This window comes from Emydura macquarii, unplaced genomic scaffold, assembly GCF_026122565.2.
Source record: "Emydura macquarii macquarii isolate MOO-44397 ecotype Brisbane River unplaced genomic scaffold, CSIRO-AGI_Emac_v2 contig_2422, whole genome shotgun sequence".
NCBI lineage: Eukaryota > Metazoa > Chordata > Testudines > Chelidae > Emydura > Emydura macquarii.
The window spans coordinates 14,933,008-14,957,608 of NW_027132559.1; the positions used below are offsets into that span (position 1 = coordinate 14,933,008).

Here is a 24,601-nt window from a genome sequence, read left to right on the forward strand (position 1 = left end):
AGCATGTGAGCAGGACCCACCAGCCAGACACCTAGGAAAGAATCCTCTGTGTATTTGAGAGCCCTTCCCCTCTAATGTCCCATTTCTGACCATTGGAGATATTTGCTAATTGCCATATGGCCCACCTGCAACTGTTCTCTCATCATACCATCCCCTCCAGAAATTTATCAAGCTCAGTCTTAAAACCAGTTAGGATTTTAGCCCCCACTACTCTCCTTGGAAGGTAGTTCCAGAACTTCACTTCTCTGATGGTTAGAAATGTTTGTCTAATTTAAAGCCTAAACTTACTGATGGACAGTTAATATCCATTTCTTCTTGTGCCAACATTGGCCATTAACTTTAAATAAATACCAGGGAAAGAGAGGAGTTATCCCTGGGATGTATTTATAAAAAGAAATCCTATCTCCCCATATCCTTTGTTTTGTTAGGCTACATTAGCCAAGCTCCTTGAGTCTCCTCTTGTAAGGTAGGTTCTCCATTCCTCTGATCATTCTAGTAGTCTTTCTCTATATCTGTTTTCCGTTTGAATTCATCTTTGCACACAGTGTTCCAAAGGAGGTCACACCAGTGCCTTGTATAATGGTAATTCTATATTCCTTAGTTTAAGATTTGTATAATGGATAAGACCTTCAATAGTACTACTGTTTCCCAGCAGGACACCACTTGATGCAGTCACATTTGGATAAACAGTAGTTCATGACATCAGTTCAGAACTGAATGCCTAAAGCGCAAACCTCGAGCCTTCACTGAGCTCTGAATCCTGCAAGAAAAAAATTCCTATAGTTATCAAAGGTATTGACGTTTGGGATACTACATGTTAGCTGAAAAGCATATAGTAAAAGTTCTCTGACCGTTTTCTCCTTGAAATTGTTTTATGGAGTCTATTGGATAGGAAGGCATTGGTAAACATCTGATGTTTGGCCTACTTCACATAAAGTAATTTTTTTCCAAATTTGGGACAGTTCATTTACACGCAAGTGTTCCTTACATAGACTTTTTCCACTTAAGGTTCAATTTCTTCCTTTTTAAAAAAAATTCTATAAAGATACAATTCATTTACCATATACATTAAAATAAAATGTTTACCAGCTGACTGAATACTTGTAATATACTCTGCTCCTCCAAATAAAGTTTTATTTTGGGTATGGAACAATATAGCTTTAATTACATTGATGTGACTGGCATCTGTTATACTTCCTGTTGAGGAATTTTAATAAGGAAATAAGTATTAGATTTGTTTTGATGTAGCTTTTTTTGACTTGTATCCAAGTATGAGCATATTTGTGTAGTTTCTCCCTGCTCTGAAATTATATGCGACTTTAAAGTGATAAGTAGGTATAATTTTTTTTAAATAGCTTTGTCCCTTTGATTTAATTTTACTCAGTTGTTCTGTGGAAAGAAGTTATTGTCCATGGATTTTAGTGCATTGGCTTAAGCTACACATTTAAGCTAAAAAAAAATGAACAAACTGGAGAAACGCTTAAAAATACATTTATTTGGGACAGTAGCAGTTGGTCAATGCAACTTGCATGTTTTTTGTTTAAGTATGGATCACACTGTAGGTTCATATGCACCTCATGCATGTGAGCTCAATCTTTTCTTTATAACAGTGTCTTCATGTGTACCCTGTGCTGCCTTGTGCACCCATGCAAAAGTGTAAAAGATGGAAGATTGTCCATGATAATTCCCTCACTTCCTTTTTACCAAGTGTGGCAGTGGAATGGAACCTGACAAATGTCTGACACTGGTATTTTCTTTGAGCTTCAAGTTCATTCTAAGTTTTTTCTTTTATGAAGAAATCCGTCTTCACTATCCTGTTAATTCTCTTGATTTGGATGCTTCCCTCCTCCCCCCCTAAGGGGGGGGGGGGGAGAGAGACTCTAAGCTTGCAGTGTTTAACCCCTGTCCATTATCCAGTGGTCTTATGCCCCTAATCAACAGGCACAGCAGATGCTTATTCTGCTCTGGGGAAGGACACATCCTCAGCAAGTGCTCAAAACTGCTGTTCCTTCTTCCCTGCACCTGAAAATAGACATACATGGGGCTCAAATTACAGCTGAGCAATCGAGAAAAGTCGCATCAGACCCTGAAGAAAGAGAAATCAGCAAAGTCTGAGTCAAGGGAGAACCTCCACCATAAGTGCCCTAGGTACCAGTTACCACACACCTAGCTTCAGCAGGGAGAAATCATTTAAAAGGGTGCAAAACCCACCAAGCCAAGATCTCAGACACCAAACATGGTATCAGTGCCTTTGACATTGACTGCGTCAGCACCGAGTGTATTGGCACCGACTCTGGCACAAGGAGACTTAACACTTACACTGTCTACTTCTCCTCTTGTGTGGAAAGCAGTTTTGAAGAACCTACACACTATGGATGTATCCAGAGCTTTTTGATATTTCATTTCCAGGGGAAAAAATCTTTGACTGTCCCTGTGTCTATTTGTGGCTAAAGCTGGCTGCTCTAACTTCTAGACTATTCCATTACAATGCATTATTCATTGTGATTATTGTTTGCATTTCACTGTGTTACTAATTGGCCAGTGTACCTCTCTCATGGACTATTAAGGCTCACTTAACCAGAACCCAGGTAGCATCCTTCTCCTGTTTCCATGATCAGTTGATATCCAAAATCTGCAAGGCTGCTTTGCAGAGAAATCCATTCACATTTGTCAAGCATGATGCAATGGATTTAGCTGCTAAATCAGATGCCCTTTTCAGGAGAGCAGTACTCCAATCTCTGTTTGACTCATGCATCTGATACCCCTCATTCCTACCACCCTTAGAGGATACTGCCCATCAGTTACCTACAGTGGGATGCACACTTGATGCACATACTAGAAGAAAAAAAGAACAGTTACCCTACAAATAACCCTGGTTCTTCCAGGTGTTGTAGTCAGTGTGTATCCCTTGACCCATCATTAAGGTTAAGATTTTGGTTATTTTTAGTAAAAGTCCCAAACAGGTCGTGGGCAGTAAACAAAAATTCATGGAAAATTCAGCTGTCCCTGACTTCTACTAAAAAATAACCATGAGAAAATCAGGCTAACAGGGATGAGAGCTCAAGCCCTGCTGCAGGAGGCAGGGGGAGGGTGTCCAGCAACCTTGCCCTGGAGGCTCAGAGCTCCACCATGTGGGTCACCTACCCCCATGGCAGCTCGGCACTGCAGGGGGCCCCCACCTAGGATCTGCGGGGACCAGCTGAGCTCTGGGCTCCCCCACTGACAGGGAGCTGTATGTCTCGGAGCCCTGGGGTCTCCCTGCTGCCCATGAGGTCTGGAATCCCCCTCCCCCACTCCTGTTGGCTAGGAGCACTGAGTTCTCCTCCCTGCCTGTGCCAGCAGGGAGCTGTGGGGTCCCAGCTCAGAGCACTGGGCTCCCCTTCCCCACCCCCTGGCAGCTAACAGCTTTAGGTTTCCCCCCACTGCTGGTGGCGGTGGCTCTGAGGCGCAGGGCCCCTGCTGCCTGCCAGCGGCCCCTGAAAGCTCTGAGACTGCCTGAGAGCTCTGCAGCCCTCAGAAGTTGACAACTTCTAGTGTGCTGCCCCAGGTCTCAGAGTGGAAGCTGAAAAGAATAATTTCAGAGGTCTCAGAAAGTCACAGATCTCCATGATAGTCTTATCCTTACCCATCATCCATGCGTGCTTTTCAGAGTTGTCAGCATCACAGGCTTTGAAATGCAAGAGAACTGAAGGAGAGTTGCAGCTGCTCTGTCCTTTTATATCCTCGAACTTGAGCATGAGGAGGCACAGGGTCATTCATGGCATGAATGGATACTGTTCAGAAAATACTCTGAGCATTTTGTGCATGAGGCACATATGCACCTATAGTGAGATCCATGCTGACTGCAACATCTTGAAGAATCACTGTTACTTAGGCAGACTGCTCTTTTCTGTTACTGTTACCCTTATCCTCTTTTTCCCCTTTTTGGTTATTGCTCTCACTTTGCATCTTGTCTTCCTATTGTGTACATGTGTAATACACCTAAGATAGTGGATACTTTCATATTGATCAGAGTCTCTGGGTGCTACAGCGATGCAAATAACAAGTCTTCCAAAATGTATGACTATAGATCTGTCTACAGGTAAAACACTACAGTGGCATAGCTGCACCGCTGCAGCTGCGCCACTGCAGTACTTCAGCATGGACACTATCTATGCTGACAGGAGGGATTCTCCTGTTGGCATAGGTAATCCACATTCTTGAAAGGCAGTAGTTAGGTTGATGGAAGTGTTCTTCTGTCAACTTAGCGCTGTCTACACTGGGAATTAGGTCATCTTAACTAAGCCACTTGGGTGTGCATTTTTCTCATCCCTGAATAATGTAGTTAAGCGTGACTTAATATTCTAGTGTAGATCAGGCCTTAATCTATGGAATGCTAGGGTTTTAGTGTTATCTAGAGGAGGATTTAAAAGTGTACCCATGTTGTCAGCTGCAAATGCACATGGTGTAACATTTTGTTACATCATTTTTTATTACATGTTAACTAGAAAATTTTAATTTTGAAAAAAATCATTAAGGTGACCTTGTGAAAATGTTTATTAGCAACTTCAAAAAAGTTCTTTACTTCTCTGCCAGGTAAGATTTCTAGAGAATGCACTCCTCTTCTATCTGCTGTCATGCTCTCTCATGTCACAGAGTGCCTCTGTGAATCCATTAAGGACTTAATTAGGCACTGCTTTTGTAATAAATGAAAAGACACAGCTCCTGTTCTCAAAATTTTGTGGCTTAAGTAGTTAAAATTCAGAGTTTGAGTGCTCCTTGTTAATTGCATAAATATGAACAGTGTTTCCTGAAATAATGTTCTAATGTAAGCCCTTAATAATGGGAACTAGGTCTTACATTGGCACATCTTTAAAACATGTGACCTGTTAAATATAAGAGAGGGGTTTACAAAAACCCAATTGTACCAACTTGCTATTTGACCCTGGAGAAATTACTTGAGCATGATGAATCAACTTTCTGCAACAGAGGCTTTTAATGTGAAGTTACTGTAGTTTCCTTCAAACAATACTTGGTCTTTTTCTTAGTTAACTATATATCCTCCAACTGTCAAACAAAATTCAGAATAATGTTTTGTTTAAGAGATTTAAACTAGACATGGTATAGAGTACTAATGCTTATGGATGCATATTTCAATTGTAACAGTCTTAGTTGGAATTTAGTGGCACCCGTCAGAATGACCTGATAAAGGTTTATTACAAATTTGATTTTGTTTATGTGAATTCTTTCTTAACTGCACATTACCACTAAAAAATGATGCACCCACTTTCTAATGGGGTGGATTCTGATATTTTAGGAGAAATGTTTTAGTTCTGGTCTCTTCTGGATACAAACCTATCTACTACCCTGATTAATAGAGGTACCTAGAAGAAACTCAAATAGAACTTGCTTGTTGTTTATTCAAATGACGACAACTGTATGTTGGATCATGGCTGCATGTTTCAGATATAACTTTATCAGTAATTTTATAGAATCAATTTGTTTCTTGTCAACAAAATGTATGCACTTTTGTGGTCTGATCAGTGTCCTTGGATTCAAATTCTGTGAAAAATTCAAGCTGTGTGTAAGTGCTTTATTATGAAACTGGAAAAACTGAATTAAATATCATATGTTCATCAAAGGTTATATAATTATCCAAAATAGATTGTTCGATCAATTAAATTTGTATAGCCTCTGCAAGTTGTTTGTGCCGGCACAGGAATCTGCCTGTGTGAAGTAGTTTGCAGGGTCAGGGCATAACAACTTAGCAATTGGGCTTGTTTTGTACTTTGCAGCTGAAATTTCTGTTGAAGTTTTAAAAGTCTAAATGTGTTTCTTTTAAATATTTGTGTAGTAAAGAAATGTGATGCTGCTGTAAAAATGTTAATTTAGCTATAAATATAGAGTTAGAAATCAGGTATTTTATTACATTTTTAAATGCAATAGTAACAATCATACCATAGATAATGATATAGTAATTTTAGAAATAGTCATCTTCATTTTTTTACTTTTGTAATGCCTTGGAACTAAGATTATAAAGTGCTCCAGAACAGTGCCAAAGAGAAGTAATAGTCAAATCACACTTAAGGTGAGGTAATTAGAAAATAGTTTGTTGCATTTAGACTTTGGAATATGTAAAGTCCAAATGTCTATACCGCTTTGATCCAGTTTGAGTTGGCGATAGTATGTGCAGTTTCCCAACTCAGGTGGGTTATATTTATGCTTATTTCTGTGTTTGGGTATAACTTTGGTGTAAATACAGAATTGGATGACTAAACTAACAATCCTGACTTTTTTGTGCGCATACTTTCCAATGTTTGGATCTATTCTGTATGAAAAAATACTTGTTTAAGAAACAAAGGTGTTTTCCTTACAAAACTGAGGTACTTGTAGAAACACCAGCAGAATCTGTAAATATGGAAAATAGAAGTTTAGTTTTATCTTTGCAAATAAATGATGTTTTGAAAAATACTCCATTCATAATTTTTAATTAGTCACTTGGGAAAATACACGGTTTAGTAATTGTGCCGTTGGTCATCATGTATTATGCTTTTTGTTCTTGTGTGTGAGTAAAAAATAAAAAAAATTGAACTGTGTTAAAGTGTATCCCAAGTGCTATCAGAAAGATACTTATACTAAAGAAAGTGGGAGAAATGGGGTCTGTAAACGACACAGGAGGTCATGAGAGAATTCAGAGCCTCTTATGTAAAGTATTTGAGTTCAACTTTTGCTATGGACTGATGGTGTTCAAGCAGGCAACTGGCAAATAATCTAACAGAAAACACTGAGTGATGTTTTCAAGTCTTCACAGAAAAGAGATGTAAAAATGCTGTTGGAAGAGTGCCTCTTGTTTTGAGCAGGAATTTGACTTGTCTTACTGGGTCAGACCAATGGTCCCATCCAGCCCAGTATCCTGTCTTCCGACTGTGGCTAATGCCAGATGCCTCAGAGGGAATGAATAGAACAGAGTGGTGATTAAATGATCCAGTCCCAAATCTGGCCCTAGTGACTGGCAGGGTTCCTGCTTCTGATGTACTTAACATTTTTTTTTTTTTGCTAATAGTTTTTGTATTCTTAGCTAGTTGCTGTTCAAATACTTGACTTGCTAGGGTTTGTGCACCTTTTTATTTTTCTCACTATAATTTGACTTCCAATTTTTAAAGAATGCCATTTTTGCTTCTAAACTGCCTCTTTTACTCTGCTGTTCGGACAAGGTGATTTTTTTTTTGGTCCTCTGACTTTTGTTGTTGTTGTTGGGGTATACATTTAGTTTTGAGTCTCTTATGGTGTGTTTAAATATTTCCATGCAGCTTGCAGGCATTTCACTCTTGTGACTTCCTTTTTAATTTCCATTTAACTAGCTTCTCATTTTTGTGTAGTTCCCCTTTTTGGTGTTAAAATAAGATAAAGAGGAATTTGTGAATAAAGGTTTAGTGGGAAGAAGGTTGGAGTCATACTTTTTAACAAGTGTTGCAGTTCAAAATGTTCAGGTTAAGTAGATGCTTGATTATTTGGAGGGTGTCTGGAAGGTAATTGTTAATGTATTTCAGTAACTTTCAGAAGCCACAGTCAGGATAAGGGGATTGTGCTAGGCACTGTACTAAAATGTTGGAAGACAGGGTCGCTTGTCTTTGGAGCTTTCAACTTTGACATAATTGTCATTTATATGGCTATTACTGTTATGTGTTACTTCTCATAAAATGCATTGGGACAAATAGGTAAAACTCATAGGGCACTTTGTACTTTAAAATACATAAAGCTCTTAAACCAGTATGTGTAATTAATCTTGGATTTGTACAGTGTCAAGATGGTGATCCTATGCAAATCAGCAAAATGGTTAAAACACCCTACTTAAAGTAGATTGAAAGAGAAGGGGGAGCTCCCACTGCACCAGCCAACAGTGAAGGGGACTGGAAGAGCTCTCCTTTAGCTTTTGCGAAAGAGAAGGGAGGGCATGGAGCTCCTCCTCCCTCCCTCTCTCTTATTTTAACCCCTGTTAAAACCTATCTGAACAGGGTCTGAGAAGACATCTTTATATCATGGATTGACCATGCTAGAATACAGATAAGAATGACGAGTATGTTAGAGATTTATATAGATAAGATTAATAATTCCTCGGGAAATTTGAAAGTTGACAAATTCTTTCAGGAGTCTTGGGAAAATAACTCAAAGGGGCACAGAAAATGAAATGTTTCATGCAGAACTGAGCTCTCTTGCACATATAGTGCAAGACCCTTGAAGATTTATCTCTTGACTTAGTGCCCCACATCTTTCATCAGTCCTACTCATGAAGGAAACATTGGTAATATCCACAAATAGGTTTCTGAGCATCATACTAAATATATATATTTCTGCACACATTGTATTAGAATAGAAGAATGGGCTGGGCATTGTAAATCCAGTCTACCACAACAATTGATTTAAGTGACATGCCAATTAAATATCATAGGATGTTTTGGGGGGTTTTGGAAACCTGTTTTCCTTATTTATATTACTATCAACACTTTAGATCATTAGGGATTTTTAATAATGAAAAGGAAATAAAATAAATAGTTTAAAATAAATTTAATTTTGGTTGGACAGTGAAGGTAGACTCACTTTCATGTCCTGAAAGAATGTCATAATATGTCAATAATTGGGTTATAGATGGTGTAGGGGGTGTTTGTTTTTAAAAACATTCTTCCTTGTAATTTAAAAAAAAAGTATTTTGAAATATTTTTCTTAATCTGGTCTCTTATATCAATATGCTTTTTTATAAAACTTAAGTATTGTGCCAGAATTGATGTTAGTGCTATGATTGTATAGAATACTGCACAAAAGTCCTTACAAAGCGTTGCTTACCAAATAATAACAAAACTATGTCATGTTAATTCTAATTGTGCACTGGTGAGCTATAATTAGTCTTTGTTTTTCATCTAAACTCATGTTTTGAAATAAATTTATACTGCAGTGCTTTATTCCATTAAATTGCAAAAACATTAAATGCTTGGATGGATTTAATAATTATTAGTAAGATTTGAAATCATGAGTTAGGTGTCAAAATGTGAATTTGGCCATAAAATTTGGATTTTTTATTTGCCTTCTGGTTTTTGAGCCTTTAGAGTTCATGTTTTCAACCTCTTCTCCACCACTCCGAAGGCTAGAAACTTTTCTTAATGGATACTAAGATTCTTACTCAGTAACATGACTCCAGGAAGCTGGGACTTTAAGAAAAACACAAAATACAACAAGACTTGTATTTGTTTTTTAAAGGGAGTTGTCATCACTAATTTTTTTTCAAGGTACAATCTGTGCAGAGTTTTCGCTCCTCTAGTTTAGTTCCTTAGTAATAAAGTAGAGGAACTTGTCTGATGCTTAAGGTTTTTGATCCATCCGATCAGCTAACGTGGGGTAGGGCTCAAACCAGGCTTTCCTAGTGGCCATTGTGCATCATCTCCTGCAGTGTGTGAATGCTTCTCAGAGAATGTTCCATTGAACATCCTTTGACTGTGGAACATCATGGAACATCCTCATGGCCCATCTTTATCCTATTTGGAAGGTGGGTAGAATTTGACATTAGTTACTTTTTGATAGGATTAGGTAATGATTCAAATTAATGCTTTGCAAATTTCCATTTATATCACACTCTAATAGCATGTGTTTAAAATAGTTTAATCCATTCCTTTAAGTTAAAATTCTTTCTTTAGAGATGGTTTATAAACTTGATTAGTGATGAATGTTCTCCATATTTCTGTTTCATCTGTCTTCTAACAGAAATATGACAACTCTAGTTACTATTTTGAAATGTTGTTGCCTTTATTTCAGAATAAATATTTAAACAAGGCAATGTCAGGTTTCAAACTTAGTATTTGAATCCTTCAAGAGGAGGAGAAAAAACAAGAGGAGAAAACTTTATTTTTAAAAATGTGGTGAATGCCATAATTGCTGGATAAATTCTGAAACTTTCTAAACCCATTTTCTCTTTTGGGCAGAGATCAAGAATGAGGCAGTAATTTTTTAAGGAAAATTAAAATATATTAATATAATGTAGGTTTAAAAAAGGTGTCTTCTCAGCCCTGTAACTATAGCATTGCTACTGCACTGCCATAATCTTGCATTTTAGTGCGTTTGAAGCTAGCTGCCAAATAAGTTCAACTACCTTAGGGATATTTGAGGTGTTAAATTTTATCTTTGAGTAATAGCCACTAAAGGGTACCTTTCCCCAATGCACTGCAGCTCTGAAAGTTTAAAAACAATGAAGACAGTACCTTGTGGGGTGGGGAGGGATGAGAAATTGAAATTGCTTTTGGGATTTACTTTAGTCTGAAAAGAATGTGTATTTGAAAACAAACAAACAAAAAGACTTTTTATATAGGTAAAAATATTGAAAATACAGGTCTGTGTGCCAGTGTTCATTAATTTGAAATCAACGAGTAGTTACCTTTTGTTGCATGAGTGAAGAAAGTGTTTTGTTTTTTTTAAATGGTAAAATGGTAGATAATATGGCAACATGAAATTTACGAAACACATTTTAGTGGCCAGTATAATCAAACAGTGTTCCGTCTACAAGCTGCTAGAAATGCTGAAAGGTTTCTTTAACTAATTCTGCTACAGTCTGCTGTACAGAAGCAAATTATTAGGTTTTAATTTCCTGCAATTAGCCTTTAACAGTCAACGTAATGAGAGAAGGATCTTTTTGCTGTGGACTAGCGCGCACAAACTAATTCCAGTATTTGCCAGAATTATTATGTGCTTTATTCTGTGCTTGCCTTCTGAAAGTCAGTGTTACCTTCTTCTGTTCAGTTCATCTCAGCTGTCATCTTTAATTTCTCACATATGGATTCTAAACTCTGTCTTCAAAAGAATATTAGCCTGAGACAGTCCAAAAGCACCCAAATCCCATTTGTCTCGTGCTTCTTTTCTATGTCTGTGAGATCAATTTGGCAATTGCATCCACATCTCTGGCTTTTTTCTGCATATATGCAGTAAGGAAAAAGTTGGTAAAAGTTTGAATTTCATGTTTTGCTGATTTTATTTTTTCATGTCCAAAATCCAAGTTTTGCATTTTCCATTAAATTTGTGACCATGATGAAAATATTACAACCTTATTCCATGGGTTACCCTTCAACTTGTCATACAAAACATAGACCATACCAATTGCTACTCATGGTATTAATGTTCTCTGAACTGCTAAGGACAACCTCACTTTCGCATTCCTCCAAACTTTTCCCTCTCCAAAGAAGCAGATGATTTTGCTTTAGTTTATGGCCTGATCCTGAGGTGTGCAGAGTATCTGGGAATTGGTATCTTTCACGATCATGGCCTGAAGCTGTCATAGTTGCTTAGTGAGAGCATGTTTGTAACAGACTGCATAAATGTAACTAACTCAGAGATTCTTTGGTTTAATATCTCTATTTCTTAAAATATACATGATGTACAATATTTGGAAGATAGAATTTTATGCTTTAACTTTTTTCATGAATCATACAGAATGCTGAAACGTCTTTATTTTAAAAACACCCTTTTTTCCCCCTCTTACCATAGGATAATGAAAAGAGGACCCCTTTACATGCTGCTGCCTATCTGGGAGATGCAGAAATTATTGAACTACTTGTTCTATCTGGTATGTTCTGTTCATATTAATGAAAACAACTCTGTGCACAAATACATTACATGTACTTTTTGTTAGCATAATTTCATCAAGCTATTTAATGTGTTAAGAATTCAATTGAAATATGGGGATTTTTCTACTTAAAATTTCAGTTTACAGACTCTCTGATTCAAACCACTGTTTTAATAATTTGTAATTGCTATAAAAAGTACCTTCTAGTGGTAAACTTTCTCAGTAATGTCTGCTATTTACTATTAGTAGTTTATGACCAAATTCAGTGTGTTCAAAAGTCTGTACTGAGCTGTATTTAAAGGACTGTACTTAATATCTAAATGTTAGCATATATCAGGGTGGCCAAACTTACTGACCCCTAAGATCCCTCTTTCGTCTGGGCAGAATCATCTAGCTCCACCGCCCTGCTTCAGGGCAGAAGCTCCAAGCTCCTCACCCCAGTCTGGTAGGTGGAGAATGGGGGACACAAGGGGCTCTTTGACCTGCATTTTAACTCTAAAAGAGCCTCATGCGGCTCACGAGCCACAGTTTGGCCATCCCGGCTTATATTTTTGTACCACAGTGAATTTAGAAAAACAGCATCTTTTAACATTAACATTGAAAATGGCATCCGAAAGTGCTGATGTTTCTTCAGATTGAGGATGAGCTTTACTTTTCTAGTTGTTTTTTGCTGTTAGCTCATATACACACAAGATTTTTTAGGACCTGATAAGAATGAAATAAAAATTTAAAAGTAATTTTTCATGTTTATTTCTTCACTTGCTAGACAGAATGCAAGTAGTTAAAACACAAGACAGAGAGCCAGGAGATCAGAGTTATTATACCAGCTCTGCAACTGATTTACTGTGACCTTGAAGAACTCACTTAATCTGTGTATTTATTATGCCACCATGATGGTTTTGAGGCTTTATTCATGACCGTAAAGTGCTCTGAGATTCCCCAGTGGAAGGAATTGCAGAATTATAAAATACAGTAGAATCTCTTTAATCTGCACTTCACTAAACAATATACCGTATCTGCTCCAAAACCTGAGATCTTTTCCCACCTCTCAGCTTTAAAAGTAATACCACTTACTTTAGTGGGCTGTGTTATAAGAGGCTGCTTATTAAGATTGTCTAACACTTCCCTGTTTTCAGTTGCTTATAACTGTGCAGAACTTTAATCATTTTGGCTGAAAACTTCCATGCTAAGTGTCTGTCTGAGGCTGATTTTTTGGGAAACTTTCAGCCAAAATGGTTCAGCCATTTCTGAGACCAATATTAGAGAAAAGTATGTGGTTTTGCCCATGTTAAAAATTGATGACTTTTTCTTTGAGAAGCTTGAATTCACCCTATGCTTTGCAGTAGGGACTTGAAATTTGTAGGGGTGGTGGCCTTTGTGTCTGTCAGAGATGTGCCTTTTGCCATACCTGTGAAAAAATTGGCTACATTATAAGTCTTTCAGAAAGCAGAGTTCACACACACTCAGGAGAGACTCGGTGGAGCTTCTCAGTTCCCTGAAGATTCCATCCATAATGGGCATGTTCCAGCCTAGGGCAGTTGGTGCTAATTAGGACTTCCTTGCAATTTCAGTTTCCAGCTGCTGTAGGCCATGCCAGGTCCAGGCACCATGACTGAGAGCAACCAGCCTATTTCTCAGCTCTCTATGCCCTCCTGCTGGGTGAAAGTAGCATGGAGGAGGAAGCTGCATCATTTGAATGCAGAGGGAAAAAGTACCTGATCTAAACATGACCTGGGCAGGGGGAGTAGACTGGGACAGGGAGCCTGGTGGCAGGGGTGTATCTCAGACTGGCTGGACAAGGGGACTTGTACTAGGAGACGGTAGGAAACAGGGAGGAGGGTGGTAAGTGGTAAGGATGGGACACTGAGAGCCAGTGAATAGAGGGGGGGCTGAGATTAGATGAGGAGCTGAAAGGGGCAACTGGGACTGGCTGGGCAAAGAACTGGGGGGTGACACGGGACACACAGATTAGATGGAGAGCCCTGGGAAGGAGATGGAGACGGGGGGCCAATGAGGATGGGCTGCAATTGGAGGCCAGAGAGGAGACATCAAACAAGGAGGTGAGGGGAAACTGGGAATGGCTGAGAGAAGAGATTGGGAGTAGGATGAGATGCCTGAGTGGAGACTAGGACTAGGTAGGTGAGGAGAATGGGACTTGGATGAGGAGACAGTTGAGAGAGAGAGAACTGGGGCAAGGACAGTGTTGGAGGGGATGGAGCATGGGTCAAGCTTGTGAGGAATGGGTAGAAGAGTCTGGATCCTCTAGTGCCCACTGACCTCCAGAGCCTGGCTTAGAACCCAAGATTCCTGAGTCTTGCCATTCCTCTGCTGTCAGCAAATATCTGTGAAATATCTATTGGTAAAGTATCTCATCTGTCTCTAATGTTGGTCCATGTGGAGGACGACAACCTACTACTGTTATCAGTTACTCTGCTCATGAGGCAGAGTTCTGTGAGGCTCTAAACCTTCCAACCATGCTAATGACCCATATGGGTGTCAATATGACACATGATAGATTTTCTGTTTTTTCAGTTTGGTTTTTTAAAAACCACAGGAAATTGCGCGCACAGACTATGATAAAAGAACATTATTAGGTTGCAAAGTCAGGCACTCGAAATATAAGAAATGCATAGGCAACCTTAATTCTGGCATCCGTAATTTGGCCCCATTGTGCATCTGCGTTATGAATCAGTCTTTAATTACATGCTACATGCTGTTTTTTCCGCACAGAACCCGTGCGTCCTTCAGTGCCTAGGGTGGACAGCACCTAGCACTCTCAGAACTGACCAGAGTTGTGTAGTGAAAGAGGTTGTAGTCTATAGGACACTGGTCTCATTTTTTACAGAAGTTGGAATTATATAGTAAATGAGGCAGGAGATTGCAGGAAGAGATAGGAGAGTCTGGTTAAGGCAGTTGAACTATCATGTGGAGATGGAGTCTTAGCTCTGTGTCTGTATGATGATAAGGAAGTTGCTTAAAAACCTACCTTTTTCACAGATGATTGGTCAGCAATTCTTCTTCGAGTGCTTGCTCATGTTCGTTCCATATTAAGTGTGTGCACACCACATGCACTGGCACTGAAGATTTTTCCCTCAGTGGTATCCATAGTGCCAGATCTGGTGCCCCCTGGGGTCACAAGCATATACGTTGGTATAAGGTGCATTGCCCTCCACCCTCTCACTTCCTTCTTACTGCCCATGACGGTTGCTAGAACAGCTCTCTTGCGTTTGCAAGCCTTCTCCAGTGGTTTCACTGTATTTTAGTGTACATAGTTGTATGTAGTTGTTAATTCTAAGTATAGTTGTGATTTTAGAATTAGTCATTTCTGTAGATAGCAGTCCCATCTGGGGATGTTGGCCCAGGGTCAGGGCATGCCCCGATACCTGGACTTCAAATAGTAAACAACTTGTAATAAACCTATGCCCATGAGTGATGCCCATCTGAGCTGCCTGAAGTGCCTTGGAGAAACCCATGTTTGTGACGTGTAAAATCTGCAATGGATTCAGGCGGCGCACAAAAAAGGATAGGGACATTCGATTGAAGGCCCTACTGAGGGATGCGGCTCTTACACCTGCTTCTCCATGCTGCTCTGACTTGGTGCCAACCACGTCAGCATCCGTACAGAGTGCCCGTCTGGCACCAGGCTCTTCCTGGTACCGCTCACATCGCTGGTGCCAAGGAAGAAGCACAGAAAGCAGCATGCTGGAAGAGGGCGCTCCCCAACACCCAGAACAGATAAGAGGGGAGCAGGAGATGAGTTGAGACCTGTGCAGGCCCCCTCGTCTTCTCCAGAACTGCGGTTGGTGGCAGCATTTCCTCTCGGGGCTCTGAGTCCAACCTGGGATCCACCACTGACTCCCGGGAGCAGTCGGGGCACACAGCACCTAGGATTCCAGGTGGCCAGAGACCTCCTGTCTCTCCTGGTACCTCCTATGCCCTGAGACCCCTTAGCTGCTAAGATTACTGGTGAAGAGGCGGTGCCCTCCAGAAGGAAACCAGCAATGGGACCACCACAGCACCAGTCCCTGACTCCACAGCATCAATCACCAGCTCCATGTCACTGGTTGCCGGCCCCGCAACACTGGTCTCCGATCTCAAGGCATCAGTCTCCAGCTGCCTGGCACTAGTCTCCAGAAACCTGGCACCATTCCCTACCACACAGCTGGCAAGCTGAGGTGGGAACAGCCCCACCATGGTCACCCAGGGAGGAGTCCTTCTGAGAAGGACAAGCTATCTCCATATCCAGGACACACCGAAACTCCACCTATGCACCAGACTTGGCTGCAGGGCCAGCTGTGGGCATTTGGCCACCAGGGCAAAGTCCAATGCCCTGGCAGTACTAGTACCCATGGGGTTTCCCCTGGTACCAGGACCCCCACTCCCAGTGGGACGAACGGCAATGACATCCCGCCCAACACCAGAACCCACCTCGGGCTCAGACAACAGGACCAAGACTCCAACTGTAGCCCTGGAAAGGACCATTCCAGCAAGGGAGGAAGAACCAGCCCTTCCCCCTGTGCTGACTTCGTCCTCATCCTCTTCAGATGAGGCAGTTGCAGGCCCAGCAAACCCAGTACTCCCGGATGAGTTCTGGGCTTATCAAAAGCTCTTCAAGTGGGTTGTCACGAACCTAGGTCTGGAAGCTAAGGGGCTTAAGGAGCCCACAGACTCCTTATTCGACCTTCTGGCTGCAGTGGCCCTCTCCAAAGTGGCCTTACTTGTGCAAGGAAAGGTATTAAAATTGGTCAAGCACTGTGGCAGACCCCTTCTTTTCTGTCCCCTGCTTCTGAACGGGCTGAGAAGTAGTATGTCCTGGTTAAAACATTTGTTTATGTATTCACACCGTCCCCCTAGGTATTTGGTGATCTTGGTCGCTAATGAAAAAGACAGGCAAGGGCAGTTGAGTGCCATTCCCAAGAACAAAGACACGAAAAGGCTGGACTTGTTTGAGAGGAAAGTTTATTCGATGGCCAGCCTGCAACTTTTTATCTCAAACCGGCAGGCATTGCTGGGGAGATGGACATACAATTTCAATATTTGGGAATCTAAGTTCAAAGACTCCCTGCCTCAGGAGCTGAGGCAAGAATTTGTGGCCATCCTGGGGGAAGACAAGTTGGTGGCCAGGGCCTCCCTCCAAGCAGCCTTAGATGCTGCTGACTGGGCAGCTAGGACTATGGCATCAGCCGTCTTGATGAGGTGGTCCTTGTGGCTGCAGTCTTTGGGCCTTTCTCACAAGGTCCAGCAGTCCATGCAAGTCCACCCCTTCGAGGGTGCATTGATGTTCTCAGAACAGACTGACACCAGGCTGCATGGCTGTAAAGATTCTATGGCCACTCTATGCTCCTTGGGCCGTTTTACACATTCAGCTTCTAGGAAGCATTTTAGGCTGCAGTAGCCTCTGAGGTTTTCAGGCCAGGCCAGGCATGAAACCTACAGAAAGAAGGGAAAGGGTTACAGGTACTGTCATGGCCAACCTTCCACTGCGCTCTCCCAGTTGGGCTCGAGCCGATACTCAGGAGGAAATAGACAGGTCTTTTGAAGGCACACCTGAGTATGACCTACCAGCCTCTGCACTGGATCCAACTTCCCTTTTATTTTTGGACTGCCTTTTACCCTTCCTCTCTTCATGATTGTCTATAATGAAACTAATGGGTACTCAGTACCATAGCAGTGGGGTATACCGTCCAGTTTGTTTCTATCCCATCCCTTCCTCCCACTCCCCATCCCTGTCCGTCTTCAGGGATCCTTCTTATGAGCAACTTCTCATCCCGAAGGTGCAAGCCCTTCTATGGGTGGGGGCCGTAGAGGGAGTTTCCCAAGACTTGAGAGGGAAAGAGTTCTACTCCCGTTACTTTCTAAATCTGAAGGCCAAAGGCCCATCCCAAAGGCCCGTCCCAAATATCTCAAGAGATTGAGGTTCCACGTGGTCTCCCTGGCCTCCATCATTCCCTCCCTGGATCTGGGAGATTGGTAAGTTGCCCTCGACCTAAAGAATGTGTAACTTCCAAATCTCCATTTTCCGTGGACACAGGAGATTCCTCAGGTTTGTCACAGGCCAACTCTACTACAAGTTCATGGTGGTCCCACATCTCCCGGACTTGATCTCACAGGACCATGACCGGCTGCTACATTCGAATCTCATCTCCTTACACCTGACAACATGGCTGCTGCATGACTAAATCCTGAGGAGCAGGCATGCTCCAAGTAGGTCCAGCAAGTCTTGATAGATAGCAGGAAACCCTCCACCAGGGCCACCTACCTGGCTAAGTGAAAGTGCTTCATCTGTTGGGCATCTGAATGGAACCTTTCTCTGATGCAGTCTTCTTTGCAATCCATCTTGGAGTATCTGCTCCACCTAAAGCATCAGGGTTTGGCACTATTGTCAGTCAAGGTTCACTTGGCAGCCACCTCGGCCTTCCATCTTCCGGTCCCGGGCTAGATCAGTTTTCTCTCATGAGATGACAGTTAGGTTCCTCATGGGTTTAGAAAGAGACTACCCACACATTCATAACCTGGTCCTGTCAAGGTTTACGGGGACCCCCCTTTTGAACCTATAGCATCTTGCACGCTACTACTCCTTTCATGGAAGGTGATCTTAATGGTGACAATTTCTTCGGCCAGAAGAGTTTCAGAAATCAAGGTCCTGACTTCAGAACCCCTGGTGTTCTGCAAAGACCAGATCCAGTTGTGCCCTGCCAAAAGTGGTGTTGCAATTCCACGTCAATCGGGACATCTTTCTACCTGTCTTCCTTCCGAATCCCCATTGCTCTGATGAGAAGAGACAACTGCATACTTTAGATGTTCGACGAGCCCTGGCCTTCTACATTGAAAGAACTAAGACCTTCCAAAGGTCTACACAACTTTTCATCACTGTGGCTGATGGGATGAAAGGTCTCCTGGTGTCAACCCAGAGAATCTTGTCCTGGATTACCACCTGTATCCGAGCTTGTTACAAGCAGGTGAGGATCCTGCCCCCCTGGCTGTTATGACAGCTCATTCAATGAGAGCACAGGTGTCATCAGCAGCTTTTTTAGTGCAAATACCAATCCAGGTCATCTGCAGGGCCGCGACGTAGTCATCAATCCATACCTTTGCGTCCCACTATGCCATCACTCAACAAACCCAAGAAGATGCCAGATTTGGGACAGCTGTTACAATCAGCACATCTGTGAACTCCAGGCCCACCTTCAGGGCTACTGCTTGTGAGTCACTTAACATGGAATGGACATGAATAAGCACTCGAAGAAGAAGAAACGGTTACTAATCTTTTGTAACTGTTGTTCGAGATGTGTTGCTCCATGTCCATTCCATAACCCACTCTCCTACCACTCTGTTGCAGTTTCTGGCAAAAACAAACTGAGTGGGCAGAGGGCAGGAGGCACCCCTTATAACAGTGCATATGCACACAACCCCAGGGGGCACCAGAGTCATCCTTACGGATACTACTGAGGGGAATCTCCAGTGCTAGTGCACTCACACACCTAATCTGAAATGTACATGAGCAACACATCTCAAAGAACACAGTTACAAAACGTTAGTAACCTTTTTTCTTCATACCAAAGAAGGGAGGAGGGTTTCATTTGATGTTAAATCTAGTGAAGTTCAGGGTCTTCATCAGGAAATTCTGCTTCTGCATGTTGACGCTAGCATATATCATAACCCCCTTTTCCACCCTGCATGAATGGTCGGTAAAGAAAGTGGTGATAGGTGACATCTTCAGCCTATGGCGGTTTCCAGACATCGATCTGTTGGTCAGTAGACATATGAAGTGTCTCCAGTTCTGCTCGAGAATAGGCAGGGACAGTTGATCCATATCAGACTACTCTGTTCCCTCCCCCCATTAATTCAGAAGGTGGTCAGAAAGAGAAGACAGGATGGGGCCAGAATTTTAGTGATTCCAACATGGCTAAAGCAACAATGACACTCAGACTTCTTGCAACTTCTCAAGAAGTCCACAAATTTCTTCCAGTGTTCACGGATTTGTTGTCCCAACAAGAGTGCAGGATTTACAACTCTCACCTTCTGTCACTGCAGTTGACTGCAGGTGTTAAAGGATTTGTGTGGACTGTGGAAAAATCTTGCTCTTTAGAGGTTCAACAGGTATTACTTAACTCCGGAAAACAGTCAACTAGAAAATGCTTTGATCTCAGGTGGACTGATTTAAGTGGATGCATGACAAACCTGGACTGCTGCTACTAGCACCAACTCAATATCTTATGGAATTTTTACTCCAATTAAAAGTTTCAGATCTTTAGATATCCTCTTTAAAAGTCAGTTTAGCAGTTATATTAGTGCACTGTAGGCATCTAGATAATCTGTTTTTTTACATAGTATAGTTGAAAAATTTATGAAAATCTGTGTAGCTGTTGGAGAGTCACCACTGCATATCTACTCAAAACAGCATAGGAGTGAATGAAGCTTCTGCCATATTCCCTCATTATCTCCTAGTAGTAGGGGTTTCATGCAGTGGTCATATTACACAGATACTATCTGGGAATATTATTTTGTTTTTGAGACTGCAAATTCTAGAATGTGGTGGCTGAGGCAAGGCAGAAAATCCTTAATTTGAGCATTCAGTTAGGAACTTGCCTTGTATGTTACATGTCTGTAAGGAATCACAGGATTTGACCTGTTTGGTTATTATTTATTATATTAACTCTGTCTCTGTGGTTATTTTATTTTTATTCTTACCTATGAACTTTTCTAGTAAGTAGGGTAACTGGTTAGTTACATCTGTTTAGGTTTCATTGCGGCATAGATATTAGAGATAGGGGTTTTTCAAACTCCCAGGCTGTTTTCCCACCTCTTGGATAGATGCAGTTTCTGCACATTACAAGTGTCTTGTTTCTGTTTTTAATCAAAATTTCTAACTATTAGAGTTGCCAAAATAACTTTCCAAATACTTTTTTCTATGGGAAGACAGACTGGCATTCTATCATTGGCAGCTCCAACTTATTCCTCAGTTCCCTTTTCCACTCTTCAGACTCCTTTCTGTATGCTCTCTGAACTCTTGGGATCTGTGCTTCTGGATCCAGTGCTTGATCCCCAAAGCTGGTCAAACATCCTACTTCTCTCCCTCCCCCAAACCCAGTGAGCTCCAGTACCATACATTCTGAGAAAATCTCCCTGCTATCTGAGTCTACAAAGTCCTTTGCTTTGAATAAAGATCTCCAAGAAAAAAACAAAAAACCCTCAGATAAGAATTTATCCTAGTCTAAGCTATTTACCTCAGTGACTCAGACCAGGGTTCCAGCTAACCAGATTTTCTTTTCAATTTAAATTTCTGCAAAGATTTCCTTCCTTCCTTAGAGGATATTAAAGCAACTGACAACTTCTAGGTGGGATTTGGACTTCCCACAAAGATGATCTTTCACTCCCACTCTAACTCAAATCCATTCAGTCCCTAAAAGGTTGAATTTAGCTGTGTTGGGTTTGAGAAGAAACATTTATCTATTCATTAATATTTTGGTAGTGGCCAGAATGTGCTAGGCATTGTACAGGCGGAAAGGAAGACCATTTCATTGTCCTTAAGAGTTTACAGTCTAAAATATAGAATATAGGGGAAAGGGATTCAACATTACAAGTAAAATGATCTGCGTGAAGGTGGGCAAGTGTCTTCTTAGTTCCATTGCCTTGGGTTTTAAAAACTTACCTCCAACTAATATGCTACAATGAAATATTTTATTGCAGGCATCACAGAAAGGAATCTTAAGCAGGATTTTAATGAGAAGGGTAACAATCTAGCAGACTAGCCCAGGAAAGGTATTTTAGCTCGGGCGGAATTGCATGAAAAAAGGCAGCGATCCTTCTGGAAGAAATAGATATATGGGATATCAAGGCTGGTGTCAGTTGCAGTGTAGGTGATTCAATGAGGTAAGGGACAGAGGCATGACATTTCATTTGGAAGCAAAGATGGGAAGATTTGATGAGGTGGAAAACATGTACCAGTAGAGAGATTCCAGAAGAATTGACTAGTCAAATCTGTGGGCGAGCTACATGTTGAAAAGATTGTGGTGGGATGAAGTTGGAATTGCGTATGACAGAGGAGGAGGTTGCAGTAATCAAGATTGGAAAGAATTGTGACATGGACAAGAGGTTTTGGCTTTCTGGATGAAAAGGTAGAGTTGGATATTTAAAATATTGTCCAGGAAGAAATGTCAGGGTTTGGACATGGCTTGGATGTGGGAGATTGAGAAGGAGGTGTTGAAGATAACCCTCTGGCTATGAGCCTGAGAGAGAGAGGAGGATGTCAATAGTAGTTCTGTGTTACCTGTGTTGAGTTTGTTGATGGCTGGACATACAGAGGGAAATGTCAGAGAAATAAGAGGACATTTCATATGGGATGGAGATTGTAAAATTGGTAGATTTGTGAATCAGACACTTAGAGATGGTGGCTTAAACTACATAGGAATGTATGATCATCCATGGTTAAAAAGAAATATACGCTTTGTGTAATTTCCACCATATCTTCAAGCAGACATTTTACAATGCAATACAGTACACATCTGTTTGGCAGAAATCTAAATGCTGGTGCAAAGATGGTTACCCAGATCTTCAGGTATTTTTTAGATTCTGAAGTTTTTGCAGAATAGCTTTGAATAAGTCTCATGGTAATATTCTTGAAAATATATGTTCCTGCCATAGCAGACATATTTTATATGTGCTATATAACAAGTCTGAGATCTGCCTTTTAATTTCAAAAGAACTAACAGAGGGAGGACATTTCAGAACATCTGAAAATAATCTTGAATAAGTTATGGGAATCAGCCGAGGCACCTTATAATTAAAGAAAGTTCACTTTGCCTACATTTTGAGGAGGAAGAACAATGGAATTATTGGTGCTGTTAGCCCAGTTAGCCTTTTTTGCAGGAACAAATCTGGCACACAGGCTACCTTCATTGGCAAGTGGAACTTTCTTAATGTATTGCCTCAGTCCCTCCATCCTTGCTTGTCTTTTAGAGTTTCTCCCTAGGCAGACAGTCAAAAATTAAGATTTATGGGTTCTGTGTGCCTTCTATTAAAATCTTGGGGCAAGATTCAGCTATGGGGTAACTCCCGGCCCATCAACAGCAATTCCGGGCCCCAGGCAGAGCAGTCAGTGGCCCCCTTAGAAAGGGATGGCTGAGGTCCGAGTAGGCTTCTGCTGGAAGTTTTAATGTATTTATTATGTGCCATGCAGGTTCCTCAGCAGGCTGAGGAGGCGGTATTTGCTATTCAGCTTCCTGGATCCCTGGGACTCTCCATGGAGATTACTGATGAACCCAGGAAGCTGAATAGCAGATATCGCCTCCTCAGCCTGCCCAGGAACCTGCATGGGGCATAATAAATTAGCTTGACTCAGGGGAGGGGCAGAGAGTGTGAGCAGCGGAGGAAGAGGAGTGTGTGGAGGAGAGTAGGATATGTATCTATCCTCCCATTTGCCTGGATCCTTTTAAATCTCTGGGCCCCTGGACAATGGCCTCCTTCCCTTCCTCCCTCTCCTCCCCCAGTTGGCGGGCCTGGGTAACTCAGTCAGTAGAGTTGCACCTAGTTACACCAGGATTATAATTGTCTCCAAGTCTTGGCATTGCCTAATGCATACCTTTAAGCATTATGCGTACAGCTGCTGGCTGTGCAGACTAATTTTATTAAAGATTCCAGGACTAAAGAGATCAATGTACTATTCTTTGAACATAACCTTTTAAAAGCAGCATATTCTGAGAACTCTATGTACACATGACCAGTATTAAAGTGTGGCTCTTCCCAAAATTACTCTTTAAAAATAGCCTAGTTGGGTTTATATTTGTCTCAACTGTGCTACACTTGCTAAATTTATGAGAAAAAATAGAAGGTTTCTAACTGCCAGTCCAATAAATTCAACTTTGCTAAGATAGATTCTTTTCTGGTTTGTGCATCACCTTTAACAAAGATTCTGAATGCCAAACAAATTCTGGTCTCAATTATGCCTGCTCAGTGCATTTAACAAGTGTAACTGGGGGCAAGTTGGCTCCAAGGGAGGAACTTGATTGGCAGTTCTGCTGTTAGAATACCAGGGTAGAATTTAGCTCATTTTGCCACAGCAGTGTAGTCTTGCAGTGCCAACAGGAACAAATCAGTGTAAACATGTCACAAGAGTAAATAGATATGACTGAATGCACACAGGGAACAGCTCTGTTCAGTAAAAAAGTGCCATTTTTAGATAGTCAATTTTCATTATAGGACCATATTTTAAGTCAGAGGTCCTTAAACTGTGAGGTGTGCCCCTTGGGGGGGATACAGAGGAATATTGGGGGCGGGGGGAAGAGACCTGCAGGACTCCCGTGGCTCCACCCCAGCCCCGCCGCCTGTTCTGCTTCTGACCCTGGATCCACTCCTTGCCTGGCCACTGCCCTTGCCCCACCCCAGGCGCAGCTCTGGCTCTGACCGTGGCTCCAGCTTTTGGGGGAAGTGGAGGGGCGTGCACAGAGATAAATGGGAAGGCATAGTCTAAAAAGCTTGGGAACCACTGTTCTAAGTTCTAGCAAAGAAAGTGTCCACTTGGGTCCTGCATCACATGCAAGGTCTTCAATTCTTTGGCCTGAAAACTTTTTGTATTGAATAAGAATTGCAGTGTTTGTTTGAGGTATCTACATCTAAAAAATGTTTGTCTCGAGTATAAGAACAACTTACAAAAACATACCGATGATCAGTAAAGTTGATGCTGATAACTTGCTTAGTTCATTACTGGTAAAGGGAATAAAATAGTATTACTAGCAATAAATGCTGAGAGAATATATTGGCCAGTTTTTTAAATACACTTTATAGAAGTTAGCCCATCTCCAGTGAGAACTATAACAAAAGGATTATGGGATGTGTTTTGGGCTGTATTTTGCCCTTAACGTGCAAACTGAGGCATGATGCACAGCCAAGCCCATTTAGAATTGAAGAAATGAATGTGGTAACACATACCATTAAATGTGGTATTATAGTACTAGTGTAATTGTAAACTAGCTTCAGTGAGAATTTCATTTAAGAGTGCTGGCAGCTGCCTATTTAAAAAGG

General features: G+C 41.4%; 1 protein-coding gene across 3 annotated transcripts in view; it reads left to right on the plus strand.

Annotated features, from left to right (window-relative positions):
- The window catches only part of ANKRD28 (ankyrin repeat domain 28), a 220,584-nt gene that overhangs the window by 95,568 nt on the left and 100,415 nt on the right, over window positions 1-24,601 (plus strand). For all 3 annotated transcript variants that reach the window (XM_067561969.1, XM_067561968.1, XM_067561967.1), the window contains exon 3: window positions 11,503-11,581. In XM_067561969.1, the coding sequence (XP_067418070.1) occupies window positions 11,503-11,581 (79 nt within the window). The remainder of the gene's footprint in view (window positions 1-11,502; window positions 11,582-24,601) is intronic.